The sequence below is a fragment of the Trachurus trachurus genome (assembly GCF_905171665.1).
Source record: "Trachurus trachurus genome assembly, chromosome: 6".
Classification (NCBI taxonomy): domain Eukaryota; kingdom Metazoa; phylum Chordata; class Actinopteri; order Carangiformes; family Carangidae; genus Trachurus; species Trachurus trachurus.
The window spans coordinates 33,491,389-33,513,892 of record NC_139897.1 but is presented as its reverse complement, the minus strand read 5'-3'; the positions used below and the strand labels follow the sequence as shown (position 1 = coordinate 33,513,892).

Genomic DNA, 22,504 nt, shown 5'->3' with positions numbered 1-22,504 from the left:
GCTGTGCATTCACGTTGGCACCATATGGCCGGAGAGACTTGAATTGAGACTATTTACTGGGCTGCACTACAGCCTATGTTTTATTGGTTTATTTCATTTGATGTGGGTGGGACCGGGATAACGGCCTTCAGTGGTCTTCTGCCATAGTGACAAAACATCTAAACATTTTGACTTGCAGTGCTTACACATTGCCAAAGAGAGGATGCATTTTGGGGGCACTGGCTATTTGTATGGGAATTAAATTTAGTTTTGACACATGAGTGAACTGTTTTGAGAGAGAGATGCGCTTTTACAAGTGATCTATGGTGTTGTGCTGAACTGTAACACTGTTTTACCAAATCATCTATAACACACAACTCAAATCAATAACAGGATCACATGTTGGAGCACCGCTCACATCACACAACAAACCTTTAACAAAATCCACACTCAAACCTGAGCAACAAGGATGTTAACTGTACACAACAAGATGTTATTACAAGGTTTACAACAGATAAAACACACAACCTGGGCTGTGTGTGTGTGTGTGTGTGTGTGTGTGTGTGTGTGTGTGTGTGTGTGTGTGTGTGTGTGTGTGTGTGTGTGTGTGTGTGTGTGTGTGTGTGTGTGTGTGTGTGTGTGTGTGTGTTAAAACTTGCTAACTGTTAGCCACCGTAGCTCAGGCGTTGGTCTCCCGTCAGATAAAAGCTGCTGTTGTTCTTCAGATGAAAGCTCATTAAGGTGTTCACCTCTCCAGTGGAGCATCACTGCAGTTGACTTAGCTGCTAAACTGCTGGAGGCTAAAAAGCCAGGGGACACGTCTGTGTGTTGACCATTCACCAAGGCAACGTGAACAGAAGTGCAGCTCAGACATGGTGCAGTTAAGTTAAGAGGCAGCGTAGCGTTGAGCCTTTTCACCTCCATGTGAACTCTCTGTGGGAACTTACTGCACATGTGCAAACAGCCACATACACACCGTACTGACAGAAGAGGCAGAGCAGCTCTGGGCCTTTGCTCTGTAATACTACACATGGCTGAGTGGTTTGTGCAGCTGCTGCCTGGACAGAAGCTAGCTCTGTTTACTGGCTTTTATTAGACCATGAAAATCACCACATTCTGACACATTGAACTTGTAGTAAAGTTATCTGAAAGTCCAAAAGAATCCAACTTTAGATGAAGTGAATAAATCAAAGCCCTGACTGCACCTCACTGGTTTTTAGTCCAGTCTCTGTTTCTCTTCATGTTTCACCTCCACTACAGAAACACATGTGATGTATCAGACAATGTGTGTGTGTGTGTGTGTGTGTGTGTGTGTGTGTGTGTGTGTGTGTGTGTGTGTGTGTGTGTGTGTGTGTGTGTGTGTGTGTGTGTGTGTGTGTGTGTGTGTCTTCATTTCATCATCTTCTTTTATTCTTTATTCAGATTGTTCAACTGCAGTTTGTCAGAGATCAGCTGTTCTTCTCTGGTCTCAGCTCTGAAGTCCAACCCCTCCCACCTGAGACTCCTGGACCTGGGTGGATACTACAACATCCTGAGTTCTTCAGCTCTGCAGCAGCTTCATGATCTTGTGAAGAGTCCAGACTTTCGACTGGAGACTCTGAAGTGAGTCTGATCTGTAGCTGTTTCCACAGCTGATGAGACTGTGGGAGTGAAATAAAGTGTAAAGTGCAGCAGGTGAACCTGTCAGGATGTGACATCACATATGACATCATCTATGACATCACAGACTCAGAAAACGCTGCAGCAGCTACAGTGACTGTGTTTACATGCACTTCAGTACCCCGATTTTATTCAGGGTTTTTAACTCATTGAGTGCCGCGCTCATTTCCAAAGTTTTAGTCAAGTGTACCGGCAATTTAGACCATTTTTGACGATTTTTGTAGAGCCACAGTGTATTCTATATTATTGCCACCAACACATACGTGGCTCATTTGAAAGGTGAAACTTTATGCTTTAAATGGCCACAAACCGTTTGTTTCTACGTGCCTCCGTTCCTGAGAAAAGTCAAGCTAAACATGGCTGGTTTTCATCAAAATCCCTCCTTTTTTTCTAGAAAAGGAGATAGAGCGTCTTTTATGAAAGGTGCTCTGTTTGTGTCTGTCGCTCTTCTGACACTCGCATTTCTGGATCAAAGGGCTCGTATAAGATAAATATATACAACAATTGTTGTTCTATTCACAAAACCACCATCGGGGGCGGGGGGGGGCGCCACTAAACAACAGTAACACAGACGCACCGTGCCGTGTCACAGCTTCTCGCCGCGGAACGTGAGGGTCTGTCGGCCACCGCGGCTCGGGAACACCGGTCCCGCCGGTGGTCGCGGTCCTTCTGTGGTACGGGTCGGTGATGCCGGTCTGCTTTTACCCAGAGACCATCAGATTTTACCGCGGGAGGACTTTGGGGAGGACACGGTGTTGCTCCAGATGAAGAGCGGGCGGACTGTCGGCTGAGAGCTTCCTGGTTCAGCTCCGAGCAGCTCGAGCAGCTGGAGCAGCAGCGCGGGTGAGAGCAGAGCAGCTGCTGCATCCGCATGCAGAACTCCGTTTGCAGAAGCCGAGTTATGATAAAAACTTCCAGATCATGAGCTGTCATGAGACTTTGATCGTCATCTATTTCAGTTCTGCTCATCGTAGAGTCCCCAAATTTACACATAAAGGTGTGTTAAAGTGTCTATTTTCATAATAAAAAATAAAAAATAAAAAAACGTAAAATCTCGTTTTTGGCACTCAACGCATGGGAACGAAAAACGAGAAATTACGTGGTTGGCACTCAATGAGTTAAGTACTAGTGCTGCACGATTTGATAAAAATGTTCGATTGCGATTATGGTGGAAAATATTGCGATTTGCGATTGCGATTACGATATTGTAAATTAATGCTGTAAGGAGTCTATTTGCTTGATTATCAAGCACAGCACAGGAAATAACCATATTTTAGGAGTGTATTTCTCAAATAATAAGTGTTTCCTTACAGTATCTTTGTATTAAATAAAAATAGGTAACTTTTTGTGCAGTTTCATAGTCTACTGCGATGCCATCATTTATTACAATGCCTTTCTCCCCCCTCCCTCCTCTCACAGCACACAGGTACACAGGTAACACAGAGACAGACAGACAGACACACACACACACACACGCACGCGCGCGCGCACACACACACAACGGAGGAGACGAGAGGAGACGGCAAATGAGTGTGGCTGTTACCGTAAAATAAAAATAAAAAATAAATAAAAAAGACAGTTAAAAGAAAACCAAACACTGGAGCTTTCTGGTCGTTCGCCCCAACAGGCATACACCTCCTCGTTTTTTAAACGCACTGCACATGTTGCGGAGGAAAACACAGTTCGCTCCGTGACGCTAAAGCTCCACACCTGCTGTAATCACGGGGAGACGGTCCTGCAGCACACGGAGCGCTGTCTGCCAGCTGGGTAGTCACGTGATCAGACCTGCTGGTCACATGACTACTAACGGAGTCTGCTATGCTACACACATTAGCAGCTCTGCTCCACACACTACAGGAGTTAAAGTCCCGTTTACAGGCTCACGCGGTCGCACATTTATGTACTTTAAATCGCCAATCGCACTCTTTCGTGCGATTACGTAATCGCACGGCGTGACATCGCGATTGCGATTGCGATTAGATTAATCGTGCAGCACTATTAAGTACCCTGTTTTTTGCGCATGTAAACACCATTTCCCAATTCCAGAAATCGGGATAAGCCCATATCCTGATTTTGATAAACCTGATTTCCGAAAGAAACCAGGATATTGGAGCATGTAAACACCGTACCCCGATATCTGAAAGCCGCTCAGCCAACTGACGTAACTGTTACCATAGATACATTACTAACAAAACGGCGGCAACAACAAGAGCGCATTTCTGGAGCGACAAGGAGACTATTTAGTTTTTATATTTTTTCATACGAGAAAGTAACTGTTTAGATCCCCAATGTGCAGTCGGTTTATCCAAATGACGGCTGTTTACAAGTTTGCTACGATGTTTCTCAGAGGAGTGAAGCTCCCCGTGTGTGAGCTGTGACCGGGACATGACAGAGACAGCAACCCCGTCTCCTGAGCTGCTCGGCGCAGTAATCAGAAACTGTGATACTGTATTTATCACGTATACAGCGATACTGAATAACCAGGTTTTTTTTTTTTTGGTCGGACCAGTCCCAGCCTGGTCAGATGCGTCCTCCTTTGAAATACTATGACCTGGGCAAATGAGAATATGCACCGGCTTATCCCAGACTGAAAAGGATTTAAAAGTGAGTAGTGTCGTGGAAATTCTTAGCTGTTTGCTGTTGGTGAATAATGAAATAGGGACTTCGCCGGCCGACATTATTTTTATTTCCTTGCAAGGAAAGGTCAGTTTCTACCTGAGCAGGTGATGGTAAAGAAAAGACTCTGAACAAAGGGAAAACCTAAACATTTATAGCTGAGGGAAGGTCCACTTCTGGGGTGTGTTTATGTCCTTTGGCCGGCCCCTTCCCTGATTGTGTTTTCACACCTTCGCCTTTGAAGGTATCATCACTGGTCTCCCGAGGTATGGAGTTAAGGCCCCGTCCAGACGAATACGCGGCTTCACCGAATCCGATCTTTTTCTTAATCGTTTTGAAAAAAATCTCCGTAAACGCGGCATCGTTTTCAGAAATATCTGCGTCCACACGCATCACCTGAAAACGACCCAAAACGCTGTAGTACCTACATACTGCAGGCGTGTGTGTGGAGCGTGTGTGGCGCTGCAGCGCTGCCACACATAAACATTTAAGACAGAGAAGAAGACGGAAAGTCCCCGCTGTAATTCAATAGAAGAAGTTCCCCGCTGTATTCAAACTCAAACATGGGATTAAATGTTGACAGGGAGTCGTGTCAGAGTAAATATGATGATCAGTGATGATTAAACATATCGCGATTCAGCTGCAGCGTCTGAGCGACCTGACGGTAGTCGGCCGAGATGCAGCTGCTGCTGCTGCAGCGGTGTGTGTGTGTGTGTCTCAGGTTACAGGTAGAGCGGCGGGGGGGCATGACAACATCGTTTCAGAAAAAAGCCGTATTGGCCGTCCAGACGAAAACGCTGGGGCGGCGTTTTCAAATTTTGCCACTCTGGGACCCGTTTTCAAAAAATACCGTTTTCACCCCCGAAAACGCCGGATTCGTGTGGACGCGAGGCCGATCCGATAAAGTATTTATCCGGATTCGAAAAAAACAGATTCGTCTGGACGGGGCCTAAGAGATACAATTTAAAATACAAAGGGGTTTGAGTGTGAATTAGGAAGTGGGAAGATGGGCATCACAGATGGTTAAGTGTAAAGGAACTTGAATTTACAATTGCAGAATGAAGTCTGGGAAAGTAGGGTGTAGGAACATCTCTCTTATTGAGAGCTGACCAAGGATTCCATTATTTTTGCTAGACAGGGTAATTTGGAAATAGTGCGATAATTATTCAAGCTATCTCTTTCTCCACCTTTATGTAAGGGGACCACATGTGCTGATTTCCATAGTATCGGAAATGTTCCACTTGAGATGGATGGATTAAACATGTCTGTTAGTTGCTGGGTGATGATTGGTGCTGCAAGTTTTAAGAAAAAGGAATCTAGATTGTCCTCACTGGTAGAGCACTTTATAGATTTATAGCGTGTAATGTATCAAACACCTCACTGCATGTGAATGGGTGGAAGGAGAAACAAGAAATATGACCCTTGGGAGACTTATAATTAATAATAATAAATTAATTATTAGCAGTACAACTGCCTGAATCAGAGTTATCGAGGTGGAGCTCCGGATACTCCTTATCAAATACCTTCTTGCAGCTTCTGCAAAATGTTTGTTTAAGATATGGCATATTTCAGCATCAGCTGCCAGGACCCTATTGTTTTCCTCAATGTTCTTCTTCTTTCTTCTTCTTAGGAAGTCCTGCTTTCCATGCATAATCAGTGAAAAAAACTAGTGATTGCTATTACCTTAGGAGGGCACGGAGGGCAGATTTACGATGGCCGGCATACAGGCTGCCAGAAATCAAGAAGATGAAAACATTCTTGGTTGTACACAGGCGTGCAGACTTGGTGGTGTTGTGTTGTGTGGCACACTGCCACCTAGGCGCCTGGCGTGCATGAATTCCACAGATTTTTGCATCACCGTATGCACACAGATTTCCACCCCAAAAACGCTTGTCTAAACACGAAATAAAAAGTGAGAACGCAACGCCACTTTTGCGTTTTCCATGTAAACGTAGCCTGAATCTATTTGAGAAGCCATGCATCAGGGCTCACTTCCAGACAATCAGCTCAGTGAGTTAGGAGCTGGTTCTTGGTGCCAGAGGATTTGGGTTCAAGCCCCAGCAAGAGTGATGATGATGATGACATTTCAAAATGCCAGATGTTGTCAACTAGTAACACAAGACAATAGTCCTGATGGTGGCATTACAGCACGTATCTACATTTAAAAACTTTGAAAATAAATTCATAACATATCAACCATATGTGCTACGGCTTTGCAACTTTCACTTTAAAATTGCCTAATTTTGTCTATAAAAAAAATTAGCCCGGCCCTGACCATTGCTGCGCAGCAGCTATAATTGGATTTTGATTTTCTCAGGACTGAAGTACATTTATTCCTAAGTTGTCTGAAGTGTAACCAGTGTGAAGGATCACCTGAATGCCTTGCTCTGGACCAGTCTTTATCCCTCTCACAGAGTAAGGCTGATAGCTCTCACACTTGAAGATCTGATCATCACTAAAGTGTTTGAAGTGTAGAGAGCTCAAACAAATGTTCATACTGACATTTAAGGTGGACTGATTGATTTCCAAATGTCAGTCATGTATTTGGTAACACTCAAGAAAATCATAACTTAACATGAACAATGACTCAGAGTATTGATCAGTGATCGGTGTGAATAAAAACATGTTTGTGTTTGCAGAGTTCAGAACCACAGACTGAGGGCAGAGTCTCCAGGATCCATCTGTCTGTCCATGAGGAGTCACCAGTCCAAAGATAATCCTCCAGGATTCAGTTCTGGACCTGGACCTGGACCTTCAGAGTCACAGTAAGAGACGGTTTCTACTGTAAACTGAGCTGAACATGATTCAGTCATTAGACACATGTGAAGGAAACAGAGAGAAACCAGGAACCAGATCCATCAGACTCTGAAGGTTCACAACAAACCTCAGAGACAGAAACATGCACACACACTCTGTCCATCAGACTGATGAAGCACAGCATCCTCATGTTCCTGTGTCATCAGCCTCAGTCAGTGTGAACGTTGCTGCACCAACACTTTAAAGTCCCTGAAAAGTGACACTGGATTCGTTTTCTGAGTTAATCACATCCCAGACATATGTCCTATTAACCATCCTGCCAATTTTGGATGCTAGAAAAATTCGTTTAGTAGGTGAAATTAGGTTTTAAAATCATGACTAAATGAGGCAGTTCTCGCAGCTCTGGATGTCTGCTGCAGGCACAGAAGCCCCGCCCACTTGCTGAGCTTCGTCAAGTTTCAACTGTCAATCAAATGGCCAACTGCTAACTGTCACATCGTAGGCTACCCGAGCAGCTACGGGCTTGAGCCTGAGTCTGAGTCCAGCTCTTATCTGAATGTCTCGGATACACACTGAGCAGTGAGGGAAATATGCTGGGGGCACACGGATCTCCGCTACCCTGATAGCGTTAGCTCGACTAGCCCGGCGCTAACCGTTAGCTCGGCGGCTAGCCCCGTTCGTCCCGTTCACCCCGAGCCTCCATGGTCCCGAGCCACTGCAGCATCGGACCCACGGCTCACCGCCACAGCAACGGGAGCCTTGAAGGCTACACCACAACAACAATGAGGGCCGCCACCGTCAGCACAGGACGACGGGCCTAGCGCTAGCCGCCGAGCTAATGCTATCAGGGCAAGCAGAGATTCGTCTGCTGACGGCGGCGGCCCTCAGTGTTGTTGCCGGTGTAGCTGTTGCTGTGTCGGTGAGCTGTGGGACGGACGCTGCAGAGGTTCACCTGGACTGTGGCTGTTTGGGCTTTTAGAGTTTTGCCACCGAGCGCCGGCTGGTCCCACGGTGGCAATCTCATTAGTTTGTTTGAATTAAAAGTGGAGCTTCATGTTTCACAAAAGAGCAGCGCTGCCTCTGGGATCTGTATAGACTATGTTCAAATAACACCACATTTATATCAATAAATAAATGTTTTACAATGACCTGATAAGTCTGCATTACATTTTATTAAGACAGAGACCAAGCTAGTGGACTGGTAGCTCCGGCGGCGCTGGTAGCTCCAGGGGTAGTGGCAGCAGACGCTCGTTGGCATTCTTGAAGTATTTATAATATTACTGTGCACATGGGAGGAGTTATGAAAGTAGGGACGCCAGTGCGTCACGGCGCCCCCTCTGTAAGCCTGCCCTTAAAAACAAAGACCACTGAAGCAGAGTGAAACTGTGAAACCCTAACCTCTAAAATTAAGCACTGCACAGAAATGAGTCTTTTTGCATGTTTTTATCAATACATTTCGAACACTTTTAATATATTTTGAAACAAAACTCCAATTTCACTTTCCAGGGACTTTAATGATCCACACGTCTGAACCTTTAAACTGAAGTCACAGTAGAGATTAAAGCAGCTGATACACACAGACTTTTATTTTGAAAAGTCAGGAACCAGACAGGAGTGATCAGTGTTTCCTGTTTCCTGTCTGTGACTGTCTGAGCTTCTCCACAACATGTAGTGAAGCTCAGGTGGAGCTGCTGAAGCTTCTGTTGTCAGCTTCAGTCTCCTCACACTGGATCAGAGCTCCAACACAGGTTGATTAGAGCCACACAGCAGCGTCTGGATGAGGAGCTCATTAGTTAAAGAGCTGATAGGACTCAGTCCAGAACCAACATCAAACACATGATCAGTGTCTGAAAGAGGAAAACACCACCAACAGCTTCTCAATCATTTCACCATGAGGTGAAAGTAAGCCGGTGCAGTCCGGTACTGCGTAGAACCTTTTCCTTCGGTACCGTGAAACTTTTCCCTCAGCACGTTGTGTCGTTACACGCGGGCCAGAGCACGCGCTGGGTCTCGGTGCGGCTACAGTCGAGCTCGCGGCCCGTTTATGTGAATGCGGCTCCAGCTGCTCGGTGTGCGCCACAGCGGTGGTGCAAGTTTAGACCATAATACATCCATGATGGTTTGGCGCAGAGAAAAAACAAACGTGTGTAAACATGAGACCAAAAACAAATTTCCACACGTGGACAATAAATAAAACTAACTAACTAACTAAAACAAAGCTGAAAAATTAAACAATGAGTCTGTTTTGCACCAGTCTGTGGAAACAGTCTAAAGTGAATGTATGAGAACAACAGTTGTATCATTGAACTACTGGAAGATAAAAGTAATGACTACATGACTTTCCGTTTGTGTTGAGGCATATTTACCATTTTAATTCTGTTTTTACTTCATTGTTAAACCACAGTGGATCTTAAATACAAGTTTGATGTGAAACAGTTAATTTATTTATTTATTAAATAAATTAGTCTAATTTAGAAGCACATGTTTTTTTTTCTTCTTCTTAAATCGTGTTATTGAATAAGTATCGAGAATCGTGGAAATTTACTAGTATTGGTATTGGTATTGGTATATAAGAAAGCTCCAGCCTTGATGGCGAGACCGCAGGAATTGGCTGGAATATGTTCTTTTTCGTTATTATGGGGATCAGTACCTGACATTGTCCTGGGCCAGTGGTTAGAATGGTGGGGCCAGTGATCTTCAAAATTCCCTTGTGTATTGACTCGTGTACCACACGTTTAACGTTTGTTGCAAAATGTCCCAATTAAAATCAGTAATAATAATAATAACGCAGAGAAAAATAACTTTTGGTAATAGTACCGGAAATAATTTTAAACTACTTTCACCCCTGCATTTCACACATTTGGAGTAAAAACCAGACGAGACGACGCAGAACTGAAGAGACTCAAACTAACAGGGAGTTTGTTTTAGAGTCCAGATTTAAGGTCAAGAAACCAGACCGTTCAGGACCAGGTCTTCATTCAGCTCGTCTCTCTACACTCGTCTTCCTCTACTTTCTCTCTCTCTGCTCCTCTGCTGCATGAAGCCCCGCCCCCTTGAGGAGGTTAACCAATCAGAGCTCAGATGTGGAGCTGTGACATGTTGTTGATCCAGAAATGTCTTGACAGGAGGAAGAGGAGTGGTGTCTCTGTGGACCAGCAGCTGTCCTGCTGTGGTCTCTGTCAGGACGTCCTGAAGGATCCAGTCTCCACCAGCTGTGGACACTGGTTCTGCAGACAGTGCTTCACCTCAGACTGGGACCAGTCTGGTTCTTCAGGACCCCCCTCCTGTCCCCAGTGTGGACAAAGACCCAGAACCAGAGGTGAGCTGCAGACAGCCAATCAGAGCAGCTGTGTACAAAGTGAGACTGAACATCTGTCAGGGCCTCATTTATCATTGTGGATACACCTTTTTTTTTACACCCTCTTTCCCCCGTTTTGTGTGTGTTGTCAATTCTGACCACGGCGTACCAGGATTTACACTCTTTTTAAAGAATAGGAGGAATTGGCGATGAGAACTGCAGTGTGCGAGGGAGAGAAGAGCACAGAGTACACAATGTTTCCACTAGGATTTTTTGAAGTAGTGGTGGTGATGATGACCCCCCCCCCCACCACCACCACCACCGTTGACACTCTAGCACTATAATAATGTACTAATGTACATTATCTATCTATCTATCTATCTATCTATCTATCTATCTATCTATCTATCTATCTATCTATCTATCTATCTATCTATCTATCTATCTATCTATCTATCTATCTATCTATCTATCTATCCATCTATCCATCCATCCATCCATCCATCCATCCATCCATCCATCCATCCATCTATCCCCTCTCTCTGTTTCTGTCTTTCTTTCTCTCTTTCTGTATTTCTTTATATCTACCCCCTTTCTCAGTCTTTTTTTTCTTTCTTTCTTTCTTTTCTTCCCTTTCTATCTCTTATCAACCTCATTCTATCTATCCACCCCCTCTATCTTTCTTTCTTTCTCTGTCTTTTTCTTTCTTTCTTTCTTTCTTTCTATCTACCCCTCTCCGTCTCTTTCTTTCTTTTTTCTTGTTTGTTGTTTTGTCTGTTGTTGTTGTTGATGTTGTCGATACATACAAAAAATGCAAAATGTGACGTCTAGCTTCAGCTAATTTGCAGTCTTTAAAGACTATACTATACTGTCCCTGTTACATATACCATATTTCAACAGCTTATTCTACCTTTTTAACACTTTTGTACCATTGCTTCAATGGTTTCTTCAGTTAATTCAGCATTGTTTCAACAAGTTCTTCAGCTCATTCAGCATTTCTTCAGCAATGACATTCAGCTGCTTTCAGCAGTTGAATTTCCAGTAGGTTATCTTTTTCTAGTTTCAAACGTTGTTGTGCTTTGTCAAGGAGATTCAAGGAGCTTGGAGGTTGAGAGCTGTGGAAGCTCTACGGTAATCCCTTTCTTTTATTCATTCATGATTCATCCCTTCATGTGCTCATTTAGACGACAGCTGACTTTTCTGACTGTCCTCTGCAGCAGCAGTCCAGCGACTGGACTAAACTTGAACCTGAGGTGAACAGTACAGAAGCAGATGAGGCTTCAACTTACTGGTAAAAACAACAATTTGAAAACTGCATCTCTCTCTGTGCTGTTACTGCTTATAGCAAATCAACATGACAAGTAAATTGACAATGTTACATTTAACTCTGAATAAAGTCAAGGCAGATTATTCTCACTGTGTTTCTAATATAGAGTTTTATGCACAAACACAAACTGACCTGTTTGGTCTGATTTAGTCTACAGTCTGAGGCAGGACACTTTGAGTGCAGTGTCTCTGCTTTACGCTGGGTCTGTAAGGAGACGGTCAGCCTCCAGTACCAATTTAACTCTTGGGAGGACCACATGGAGAGGATGGAGAGCAGACAGTACATGCCTGCAGGACCTCTGATGAACATCATAGTCAATGCAGGGAGGTTGGATGAAGTCTACCTGCCACACTGGATCTGCATAGGTCAGTGGACTTTGTACATCTCTCACTGCACAAGAGAACAACAAATCTGCTGCAGTCGGATCCTCCTCACAGTGTGCTTGTATTTTATGCAGATGACAACCCAACAGTAACAGACAACTTTGCAGTCCTGCACATAGATGGCTGTGGGGATGTTGTGGAAAAAGTATCTGAGGTCACATCGTCCCATGTCAAGTTGTCTGAACCAGTTTTTTCTCCAAGAGCCGCCCTGCTGCTCTTGAAAGAAGCCATTTCTGCTAAAATAGCCTGTTACGTATTAATATACTATAAACCCAACACACAGTTCCTGAAGCTGCATGTCTACGTGATCCCAAAAGATCCTGCTCTACAAAAGGTTACTGAATATTTTACTGTCACCAATGCACAACATTATGTAACATAAGACAAATGTCAGCCTGTGTGTGTGTGTGTGTGTGTGTGTGTGTGTGTGTGTGTGTGTGTGTGTGTGTGTGTGTGTGTGTGTGTGTGTGTGTGTGTGTGTGTGTGTGTGTGTATGTGCGCTCAAAAATACAGACACAAAAAACACCAGAAAGTAGACCCCTAACCCTAACACAAAAAGGTGTGGGTAACACAAATTTATTTCAGTGATAACAAGATCTTGATCCAGAAAGTCTAAAATCTTGAGGAACAGGAGCAGACAGAAGGGAAACTTAACAATGGCAAACTTGGGGAAAACAGAAAAGCAAGAGACACTATAAACCTCAACAGAGTTGAACTGATGAGGACAAGAGGGAGCACAGAGACTAGAACACAGAGGAGCAGACCATCACAAAGGAGGAGCAAGTCAAATATCCATGAGACTCATCAGAGAAGGCAGCCATTTGAAAATAAAAATAGGAAATCAAACAAATATCCAAACAAATAAACATATATTAGGAATCTTATGTTGTAGGGATTTACAGTAAAAGTAGCTCATATATTTAGTTTAAGATGAAGGGCATATCATTTCTCCTCAGCAGCTGAGGTAAATATTTTTTCTTGTAAAGGCTAAGAGAGGTATACATCTAAAAAGCTATCCAGTTATTTTAAAGTAGGCTATTTCAACGTATCTGCGCATGTGGCACATTAACTGCTCCTACACTGGTTTTTCGATATAATTTGAATTTCAGTGTGTCCCTCATTTTAGTTGCATTTTCTCAAAATGTAAGTATTTTCAAAATGTTATGACTTCACAAAATTACAACTTGCATTTATCTCAGTATGATTACTTTTTGAAAGCCCACATTTGAATGTTTTACCCACCTGTGGTCACAATACTCATTGCTTGCTCTCATACTGTTTTGCTCTTTTTCCAGGCAGTAGAACAGAAGCAAATCTCCAACCAGTACAAAATGATCATGAAGCCACATCCAGACAAGTACCTGAGAATGAAGCAGCGCTTCAGCCTCACAACAGACAATGAAACAGCTCGCATCCACCCCAAGGTTCAGTTTGTACCGTTTGTCAACAGTTAAACATGTGAACACAGTGAACTGAGGTTCAGACATGTGTGAAATATGGAGGGATCAGAGTCTTGTGACAAAAGTTGATTTACAGTAGCTACACCTCTGCATCCTAACAAATAAACACTAATTATCTCTTGAGTTCTTGTTTAATCTTTTTTGTTGTTGTGTAAGATTTAACTTGACTTTTCACATAGTGTGTAAATTAACTCCCTTCTGTTTTATGTCATATGTTTTACAAAGAAACTGACTCTCAGATATGACAGCCAGGACCCAAATTTCTATGAAGTGTTCATTGAGAATCCAGAGAGAAACGTCTACCTCACACTCTCATACTCCTCCACAAATCAGGAAGAATCAGTATGGACCTGTGAAATTCGAAAAGGTCAGTGATTTTTCAACAATATAATGAAAAAGAATCTTTTATAAAATCTTGTAGGATGTTTTTACCTGATAAAATGGAACAACATCAATTTGTGTGATTCAGAAATCCATATGTGCAAGAGTCCAAGATCAATTGATCAAAGACCCAACACACAACAGAGTAGGATCATGTGGGCGCCACCTGGTGGTGTGTATTGATCCATCATCTATACTGCTTATCCATACAGGGTCACTGGAGCCAATTCCAGCTGACACCATGGACAGGTCACCAGTCTAATCACAGGGCCACATATGTAGACACAAAAACACAAACACACATTCACACACTACAGCTAAACTGGAAAATGTAGAGAGAACCCACACAGACACAGGGATGACATACAAACTGCCCCAGGCCTGGGAATCAAACTCAGAACCTTCTTGTCTAGAGGCAAGAAGTCCACCCTGCCGACCTGCGCACAACCACAGGAGACTTTTATTGATCCCACTTAAGGGAGATTTACTTGTTACAGCAGCAGAAATAAAAAAGAAAAGCAAGGTGAAAATAAAAAGACATTCTTGTTTTGTGCAAATGATTTAAGAAAAATATACTGTACGTACAGTGTTATATCCATAACTATCCATCATTTGTTTGGTTCTACACTCTGTTTCAGATGACTATCAGATCTCTGATCATTTAAAAGGTAAGAAACCACACATGATTAGTATTTAGAAGAATACTCTCACACCTGCTGTGGGGTTTTTTTTTTTTAGGTAGAAGGAATTCACTTGTTATGTCTGGTGATATCTCTGGTTGCAGAGACAATTGTAGGATATCAGACTCCACTATTGAGTGTCCATGTCTTTTGTTTTGTCACACATTTCAAACAGTCCTAACAGAGCTGAACAAGGGCTGCTACTTGCTGTAGTATTATTTTACTTTGTTTAACCTGCAGTGGTTCTGTTGTCGTTAATGCATAGAATAAAGTATTTATCATGCAATTGTCGTGCCATGTGTTACAGCTGCAGAGTCAGCAGCTGGAGCATGCTGTGGTGCTGCACAACAAGGTAGGTACACTACAAAAATAATAATTTCACAGCCAACATGACCTCCAGTCAGCAACATGTGTCCTTTTAATACATGAGAGCCATGGTCAGTGGCAGCTAGAGACACTAATATTTTATATTTTATATTATATTTTTTTATATTATATTTTTTACACTCGCTTCCTTGTATGTACAATGCTGACAAAAATGACACCAGCAGGACCTGAATTTGATACTGATATTTAGGACTGACTAGAGAATAGGGATGTTATGTAACTTAGGAAAAGACTCCTGAGCCACTAGAAAGGTGATCATACCTCGACAAATTTGCCCTGCACTTTAACATGAAATCTGGCTGTGGGTCATTTTTTTATCACCATATAAATGACAGTTTAGAGATGTATGTGTGTTTCATGTCTGGATTTATTATTGTTTTGTAAATGTGAACTCAGATTATACTGTCAGACTTTAATTCACTATGAGATGCATTGTCTGTTCTTCTCAGTGGATGAATGCCTGCCTGAACTGTTCCAGAAAGTGAGTAATGTTACATCCGTTTGACCTGATACAACGCAGCTTTCATTTTAATGGGATGCTGGAAATGATTCAGGATTTAAAATGATGATGCAGACCAATCTCATGGTTATATTGGGTCTCACATACAGTAAGTTATTATGCATGTGGGGGAGCTTTCCAGTTGTAACATTAAAACTACAATTGCATCTCTTCATTTTCTTTCATTGAATGCAGGCAACAATCAGTGGTCAATCAAAGGTTCGAGAGAGGCTTTTGTGCACACTGACATGTTTGAAAGAGGAAGATTTCAAGACATTCAAATGGTACCTGGAGGACAGGGGCATCCCAAAAAGCCAACTGGAAAACTCAAGCATGACAGACGTGGTGGCTCTGATAGTACAGACCCACAGCCAAAAGTCTGTGGAGGTAACCAAGGACATCTACAGTAAGATGAACAGGATTGATCTGGTGGAGATGTTGTCAAGGAGCAGCTCATGATCCACAGGTACACAATGAAACCATACAAACAAACAAGACAAAAACAACACAAGAACATACTCATGATCACAGCACACCCTCAGGCCTGTAATAAATCGGTCTGATCATCTGAGGCCAATACTCATTTAGAGGATTAATCAGATGCTCACTGATCTGGCACAAAGAGCGTGTGTGTGTTTCCCCCACATTCATTAAGACCGAAGAACTGAAATATCTATGAAATTCTATGTCTGGTACAGCCACAAAGAAAACACATCATGCCTTCTTCTTTCCTTTTTACACTTCTCTTTAGCAGCAATTATCACAATCATCTAACTTAACATATACTGTACATACCTGCCTGTCCCCACCCCCAAACTCGAACTCCCTTAAACTAACCTTAACCCTTTTTTCAGCAACTACTATATAAACATAGTAAACATGGTCAAAGATGACGCTTGGCGTGTGGCAGCCTGTTGCAGCAGTGTTTCATGTTTAACTTTTTCTTGTATGTTTGGGTACTAATTCAGTTCTGTGCTGTGGACTATCATGTTGTTCTGTGTGTGCTAATTGTACGCACGGACCGATTATCATGACAAGGCTCCCCTACATGAGGGAAGAGATACTTGACTGTCGAGCCCACACTGGGCCACCGGCGACGGATATTCTGATGTATTGACAAATTTCACACAGTATACATGGACTGTAAAACAAGGGGGAATACAACGTTAGACCTGCTTTATGCAAATTGGAAGGGGGCATACAGCTCCCATGTCCTCCCTCCTTTGAGCAGATCAGACCACAACCTGATACACCTCTTACCAACATACCAACCTGTGTTGATTCAGCCAGTCACCACCAGGACTGTTAAAGGGCCCATATTATGCAAAATCCATATTCTACTGGTTTTGTAGCGGTCCTTCCTATGTGTTCCCATGGCCTTTCTATGACGCCTGGAGGTGAAAAACGTCTGTTCACTCCCTTAAAGGTACATTGTGTAAGAATTACTCCCATCTAGTGGTGCGGTTGTAGATCGCAAGCAACTCAGTCGTATTTTTCATGCTGCATTCACGTGAAATCGGGCTTAAGGCAGACGGACAACAGCCGCTGTACGTAACGGCATAAACAAGCATCTATTTAAGTGGTCCGTCAGCACGAGGCAAAACAATACACGTGACAATATGTTGTCACGGCGATGTCGTATTGTTTACCTGACACACATTTTACCGGCTTTCTCTGCACCACGGTGACTTTTAACAGACGCCACCTCGACCTGAGCCGACAGCTCCGGTGTCTCCGGTGAGTTTCCGTGTGTTCCTACCGTCAGCTGCCACTGAACGTAAAAACATGGAGACACCACATGGTTTTATCATAACTCAGCTTCTGCAAACGGAGTTCTGCATGTGGATGCAGCGCAGCTGCTCCGTTCTCACCCGCGCTGCTGCTCCAGCAGCTCGGAGCTGAACCAGGAAGCTCTCAACCGACTGTCCCGCCCGGTCTTCATCTGGAGCAACACCGTGTCCTCCCCAAAGTCCCCCGCAGTAAAATCTGATGGTCTCTGGGCCAAAGCAGACCGCCGGCACCGACCCGAACCACAGAAGGACCGCGACCACCGGTGGGACCGGTGTTCCCGACCTGCTGTGGCCGACTGACCCTCACGTTCCGCGGCGAGAGGCTGTGACACGGCACGGTGCGTCTGTGTTATTGTTGTTTAGTGGCGCCCCCCCCGCCCCCGATGGTGGTTTTGTGAATAGAACAACAATTGTTGTATATATTTATCTTATACGAGCCCTTTGATCCAGAAATGCGAGTGTCAGAAGAGCGACAGACACAAACAGAGCACCTTTCATAAAAGACGCTCTATCTCCTTTTCTAGAAAAAAAGGAGGGATTTTGGTGAAACCCAGCCATGTTTAGCTTGAGTTTTCTCAAGAACGGAGGCACGTAGAAACAAACGGTTTGTGGCCATTTGAAGCATAAAGATTCACCTTTCAATTGAGCTACAGTATGTGTTGGTGGCAATAATATAGAATACACTATGGCTCTACATAAAAAGTCAAAAATGGTCTAAATTGCCGGTACACTTGACTAAAACTTTGGAAAGGAGCGTGGCACTCAATGAGTTAAGATCCTACTTAACAGGAAAAAGATGGCATTCATGGCAGGAGACAAGGAGACAAGGAGGAGGTGAGGTCAGTCCAGAAGGAGCTGAAGAGAGAGCTGAGAAGGGCCAAGAACAGCTATAAAGGGAAGCTAGAGAGTAAGCTTCAGCAGGGCAATGCCAAGGAGGTGTGAGACAATGGGGCTAAATTCATCTGGTCCAGCTGTGGAGGTGAGCCAAGACCTTGCCAACGAGCTAAACCAGCACTTCAACAGGGTTGACTCAGCCCACACAATCAGGAGATTGGCGGGACAGGTCTCCCCATACAGCCCAAGCCACATCCCCCCTGCCCCCACCCATGCTTTGGCTGCTCCTACTCTCCCTCTTTCCCCTCATTCTCCATGCCCCGCTGTAACTGCTGCAGGGGACAATGCAGACTGTGGCACAGCCCCCTCCCACCCAAACATCCTGATGACCCCTCCCCACCCCCCCAGGCCACTTTTTACATCGAGCCAGGTGAGACGGGAGCTATCCAAGCTCAGAGCCAAGAAGGCAAAGGGCCCAGACCACATTGACCCCAGACTGCTCAGGGCATGTGCAGGACAGCTGGCAGAGGTGTTCCACTACCTGTTCAGCCTCCCTCTGGAACTGAGTAGAATTCCCCAGCTGTAGAAGACCTCCTGCATTATACCTATACTGCATATAGGCCTGTGGCACTGACCTCACAGGTCATGAAGGTCTTTGAGAGACTGGTTCTGCAGCAGCTGAGGTCATTAGTGAGCAGTTCCATTGACACTCTACAATTTGCCTACCAGGCCAAAGTTGGTGTGGACAACGCCATCATTTTCCTGCTGCATAGGGCTGTCTCACACCTGGAGGAGTTGGGGAGCTCATTGAGACTGATGTTCTTCGACTTCTCCAGTGCATTAGACACCATCCAGCCCTCCCTGTTAGCAGAGAAGCTCCATGCCATGCAGGTGGACCATGACATGGTGGCCTGGATAACTAACTACCTATCCGGCAGGCCACAATATGTCAAAATGCAGTCAACACTGTCCGGTGTGGTGACAGGAAGCACTAGTGCACCCCAGGGAACGGTGCTGTCACTGTTCCTCTTCACCATCTACACCTCGAGTTCAGACACAACTCCAGGAAGTGTCACCTTCAGAAGTTCTCTGACGACTATTGTTGGCTGTATCAGCGAGGACGATGAGGAGGAGTATGAGGTATGATGGAGAGATTTGTCCGCTGTTCAGAGGAGAACCATCTCAGGCTCAACATAACCAAAACCAAAGAGCTGATGATTGATTCCTGGAGGCACGGGAGGCCCCCAACTCCCATTACCATCCAGGGGGAGGAGGTGGAGATAGTGGACTCCTACAGGTTTCTGGGGGTCCACATCAACAACAGGCTGAACTGAAAGTATAACGCAGATGCTGTATACAGGAAGGGACAGAGCTGCATGTACTTCCTGTGGAGGCTCAGGTCCTTTAATGTCTGTAGCAAACTGTTAGCCAGTTTTTACCAATCCATGGTGACCAGTGTCTTGTTCATTGCTGTGGTGTGTGCTGGGGTGGAGGCATCAAGGAGGGAGAGCGGAATAGGGTCAACAGGCTGGTGAGGAAGGCCAGCAGTGGGGTGGGACGCAAACTGGACAGTTTGAAGGCAGTGTAGCGGAGAAGAGGATAAAGGACAAGATCAACAATCCATTTACCATATGCATGCACGCACGCACGCACGCACACACACACACACACACACACACACACACACACACACACACACACACACACACACACACACACACACACACACACACACACACACACACACACACAGATCCTAGCACTTTAACAACACAGAGGTTTTTTTTTATCTTATTTATTCTATTAATTGTGAATGTTGCACAGAGGAACATTGATATGTTACCTTCTTTGTGCGCCTTGTCTTTGTATCTGTTGCTGCTGTGACACCTTTAATTTCCCCCTCAGGGGATCAATGAAGTTTTATTCTATTCTATTCTATTCTATTCTGTTCTATAAGACATTGATAAATATTTATTAGGATCTGATGTTTTGTCGTGTCCATACTCCTCAGAAGATCACCGCTCGTGACGGCGTCCACTAATCCAGGAAGTGACACATCTCTACAGAGACTTCAGATAGACGACACAACACAGCATCCAACAGATATATCAACCTCACATGGGGCAGCTGCAGCTCAGATGTAGAGCAGGTTGTGTGTAAGATAATCATTTTTCCTCTGTTTTCTTTTTTTTTTACTCATGTTAGTCAAGAAACTGAGCAATTAGTCAACATGTATAGATAGTATGTATAATTATGTTGGAATAATTCAAGCAAATGTAATTCACCATGTTAAAAAAAAGCACCTGGCAACAACAATAATTGTGTGACTTTTGCTTTCTATTACTAATGAACTGTTGCACAGTGCGAGCACAAACTGTCAAACAGTTTTTCTGTTCTTTATGCGCAAACTTTTGCAACATTAAAACCTAAATTGTCTTTTACATTTGAATTATAAAAATGTTGAAATCTTGTCTTGGAGCTGTATTGTGTTAAGTTTGCAGGTGGAAAAGGAAACTTACTGTTTCCACAAACCAGTGTTTCTTGTACAGTCTATGGTGGAAACAGGTAGTTTCCTTTTAATATCTATCTTGATTTGAATATAGCACATGTATGTCCTCTATGGCAAGCCAACAGGATCACAAATCGCCTGCTTCAGACCGTGTCTGATGTATGGTAAACACCTCAATAAAAGCCACCACACACTCACAAAATCCATTCTAATCCATTGCTTAGTGATAATTGACTAAGCAACACCACTTATCAAGTGCTTATTATCCATCTAGTGTAGTTCAGAAAGGTGTTAAATGAACTGAAGCAGGTGAATTATGACCCTATTGGCTTGCCATTGTCATCTCAGGGGATTCATTATGTCTGTTTACATAGCTTCAGTTTTCTCTAAAATAAAATAGTGATTCCATTATTATTATTATTATTTTTTTTTTATCATTATGAAATTAAAACATTTCATTTTGTAGTATTTTATGTTTTTCCTTAAAGCAGAAGTAAGCGATATTTTTGTGTTAATATAAGTCTTAAATAGTTATATCTTCCGACAGCAATCACTTACATAGAGTGTTTGGACCGAAACACGGGTCTGTCAGTCACTCTGCTCTGCTCTGAGCCGAGGAGAAAACTTTTCTCGTATCCTACAAGTTTTATCCAATGAGGAGAGAGAACGGCATGCAGGGCTGTGTGTGCAGCCAAGGGATGCGCGTGAATGTGGTGACGTAGGGACGAGGACTGTTATGGTGCGTTCAAGGCAACCCGTCACTCGTCTTTTTCCGACCTGTGAAGTGGTACCAGTTCGATCTGGTACGAGTTCACAGGTCAGAAGTTACGAGTGGCCGTTATAGTGACTTTCACCGGTAAAACAGGTCGGAAAAACACGAGTGGGTTGCCTGAAACGCTACAAAGTCGTAAGTTGTGACTTGAAGCTGTAATTTACGGTTTCAAAAGCCTGCCTGGAACGCAGCATTACCCAAAACGACCGAATCGCTTACTTCTGCTTTAACATTTATTTTAGAAATCAGTACTTAAACGTTCTTAGTAAAACAAAGAGGGGGCTGTATTTTACCACAATGATGACGACTTCTATCATTTTTCTTCTTATGTCATTATTGAACACAAAGTTTTGTGTGTGTGTGTGTGACAGAGATGGTCTTACCCAGCTGACATATCCCATGGTTCATTGTACCTTAGCCGGGTTGAATTGCTTTAGAAAAAAATAAAATATAATGGACTAAAAATAAATGAATCAGTTTATCTGTGTTTGTGACAATAGAAATAAAGAACATGACTCAGCATCTTTTCTGAAAACAAAAGTCATTTTACAGACGCTGGAAGACACAGTGAGATGCTGCCTTGGTCCGTTACCATGGAGACTGATCGATGAGTAACCTGAGGCCTGTACTACGAATTTAGGCTCAACACAGCCAGGCTTTGTGTTCATGTTCCAGCTCAACTAAACCTCCAGCCCCGGTCAGAGTTAACAAGGTGCAACGCTGTTTATCAACTTGGTTTGTTAAGTCCGGCTCTCAGCTTTGTGCTCTGTGCGCGTTCACATCAAAGGAGGCGTTTGGCGTCATATGATTCTACTGGAGCAAAAGATTGAGCGACAACTGGCTGATTGGAGAGAGGATGAGCGACACAAAAAAGCATGATCGCAGCCTGAAGCATCAGTGTTGCTGCAAATATAACAATAGAGGACGCTGCTTTCCATTTCTTACAGCTGAACATTGAGCTGCTTTTAGGCTAAATCATTTTTAAATTTAAACAAAATAAACTAGAGCAACAACAACTGTCATTTTTAAATTGTGTTTTATATTGTTTTCATATATTTTGCTGATTGCAGTTACAGAATCTGAGTGTGTTTTATTGACAGCGAGGCTGGATGTGCTGTGAAGACGGGCTGCAGTGGGTTTAGCTGCTGTACAAGCAAATCTCATATTGTCTCT

At 43.6% G+C, this 22,504-nt stretch overlaps 3 protein-coding genes across 3 annotated transcripts in view; all 3 read left to right on the top strand.

Annotated features, from left to right (window-relative positions):
* Positions 1 to 1,644, top strand: part of LOC310987549 (NACHT, LRR and PYD domains-containing protein 3-like) — a 50,802-nt gene extending 49,158 nt beyond the window's left edge. Inside the window, exon 12 of the mRNA XM_083973861.1 lies at positions 1,402 to 1,644. Within this exon, the coding sequence (XP_083829987.1) occupies positions 1,402 to 1,585 (184 nt within the window). The 3' untranslated portion in view covers positions 1,586 to 1,644. The remainder of the gene's footprint in view (positions 1 to 1,401) is intronic.
* The window catches only part of LOC310987540 (NACHT, LRR and PYD domains-containing protein 12-like), a 427,459-nt gene that overhangs the window by 85,522 nt on the left and 319,433 nt on the right, over positions 1 to 22,504 (top strand). The window lies entirely within an intron of this gene.
* On the top strand, positions 11,893 to 20,097 carry LOC310987246 (NACHT, LRR and PYD domains-containing protein 1b allele 2-like; the record flags this gene model as incomplete). The annotated part of the gene is made up of 9 exons (XM_083973435.1): positions 11,893 to 12,001; positions 12,094 to 12,353; positions 13,315 to 13,443; positions 13,705 to 13,846; positions 14,499 to 14,528; positions 14,848 to 14,892; positions 15,377 to 15,408; positions 15,622 to 15,892; positions 20,065 to 20,097. The coding sequence occupies 8 exons, from the start codon at positions 11,893 to 11,895 to the stop codon at positions 15,883 to 15,885; spliced, it is 1,011 nt and encodes a 336-aa protein (XP_083829561.1). The 3' UTR covers positions 15,886 to 15,892; positions 20,065 to 20,097.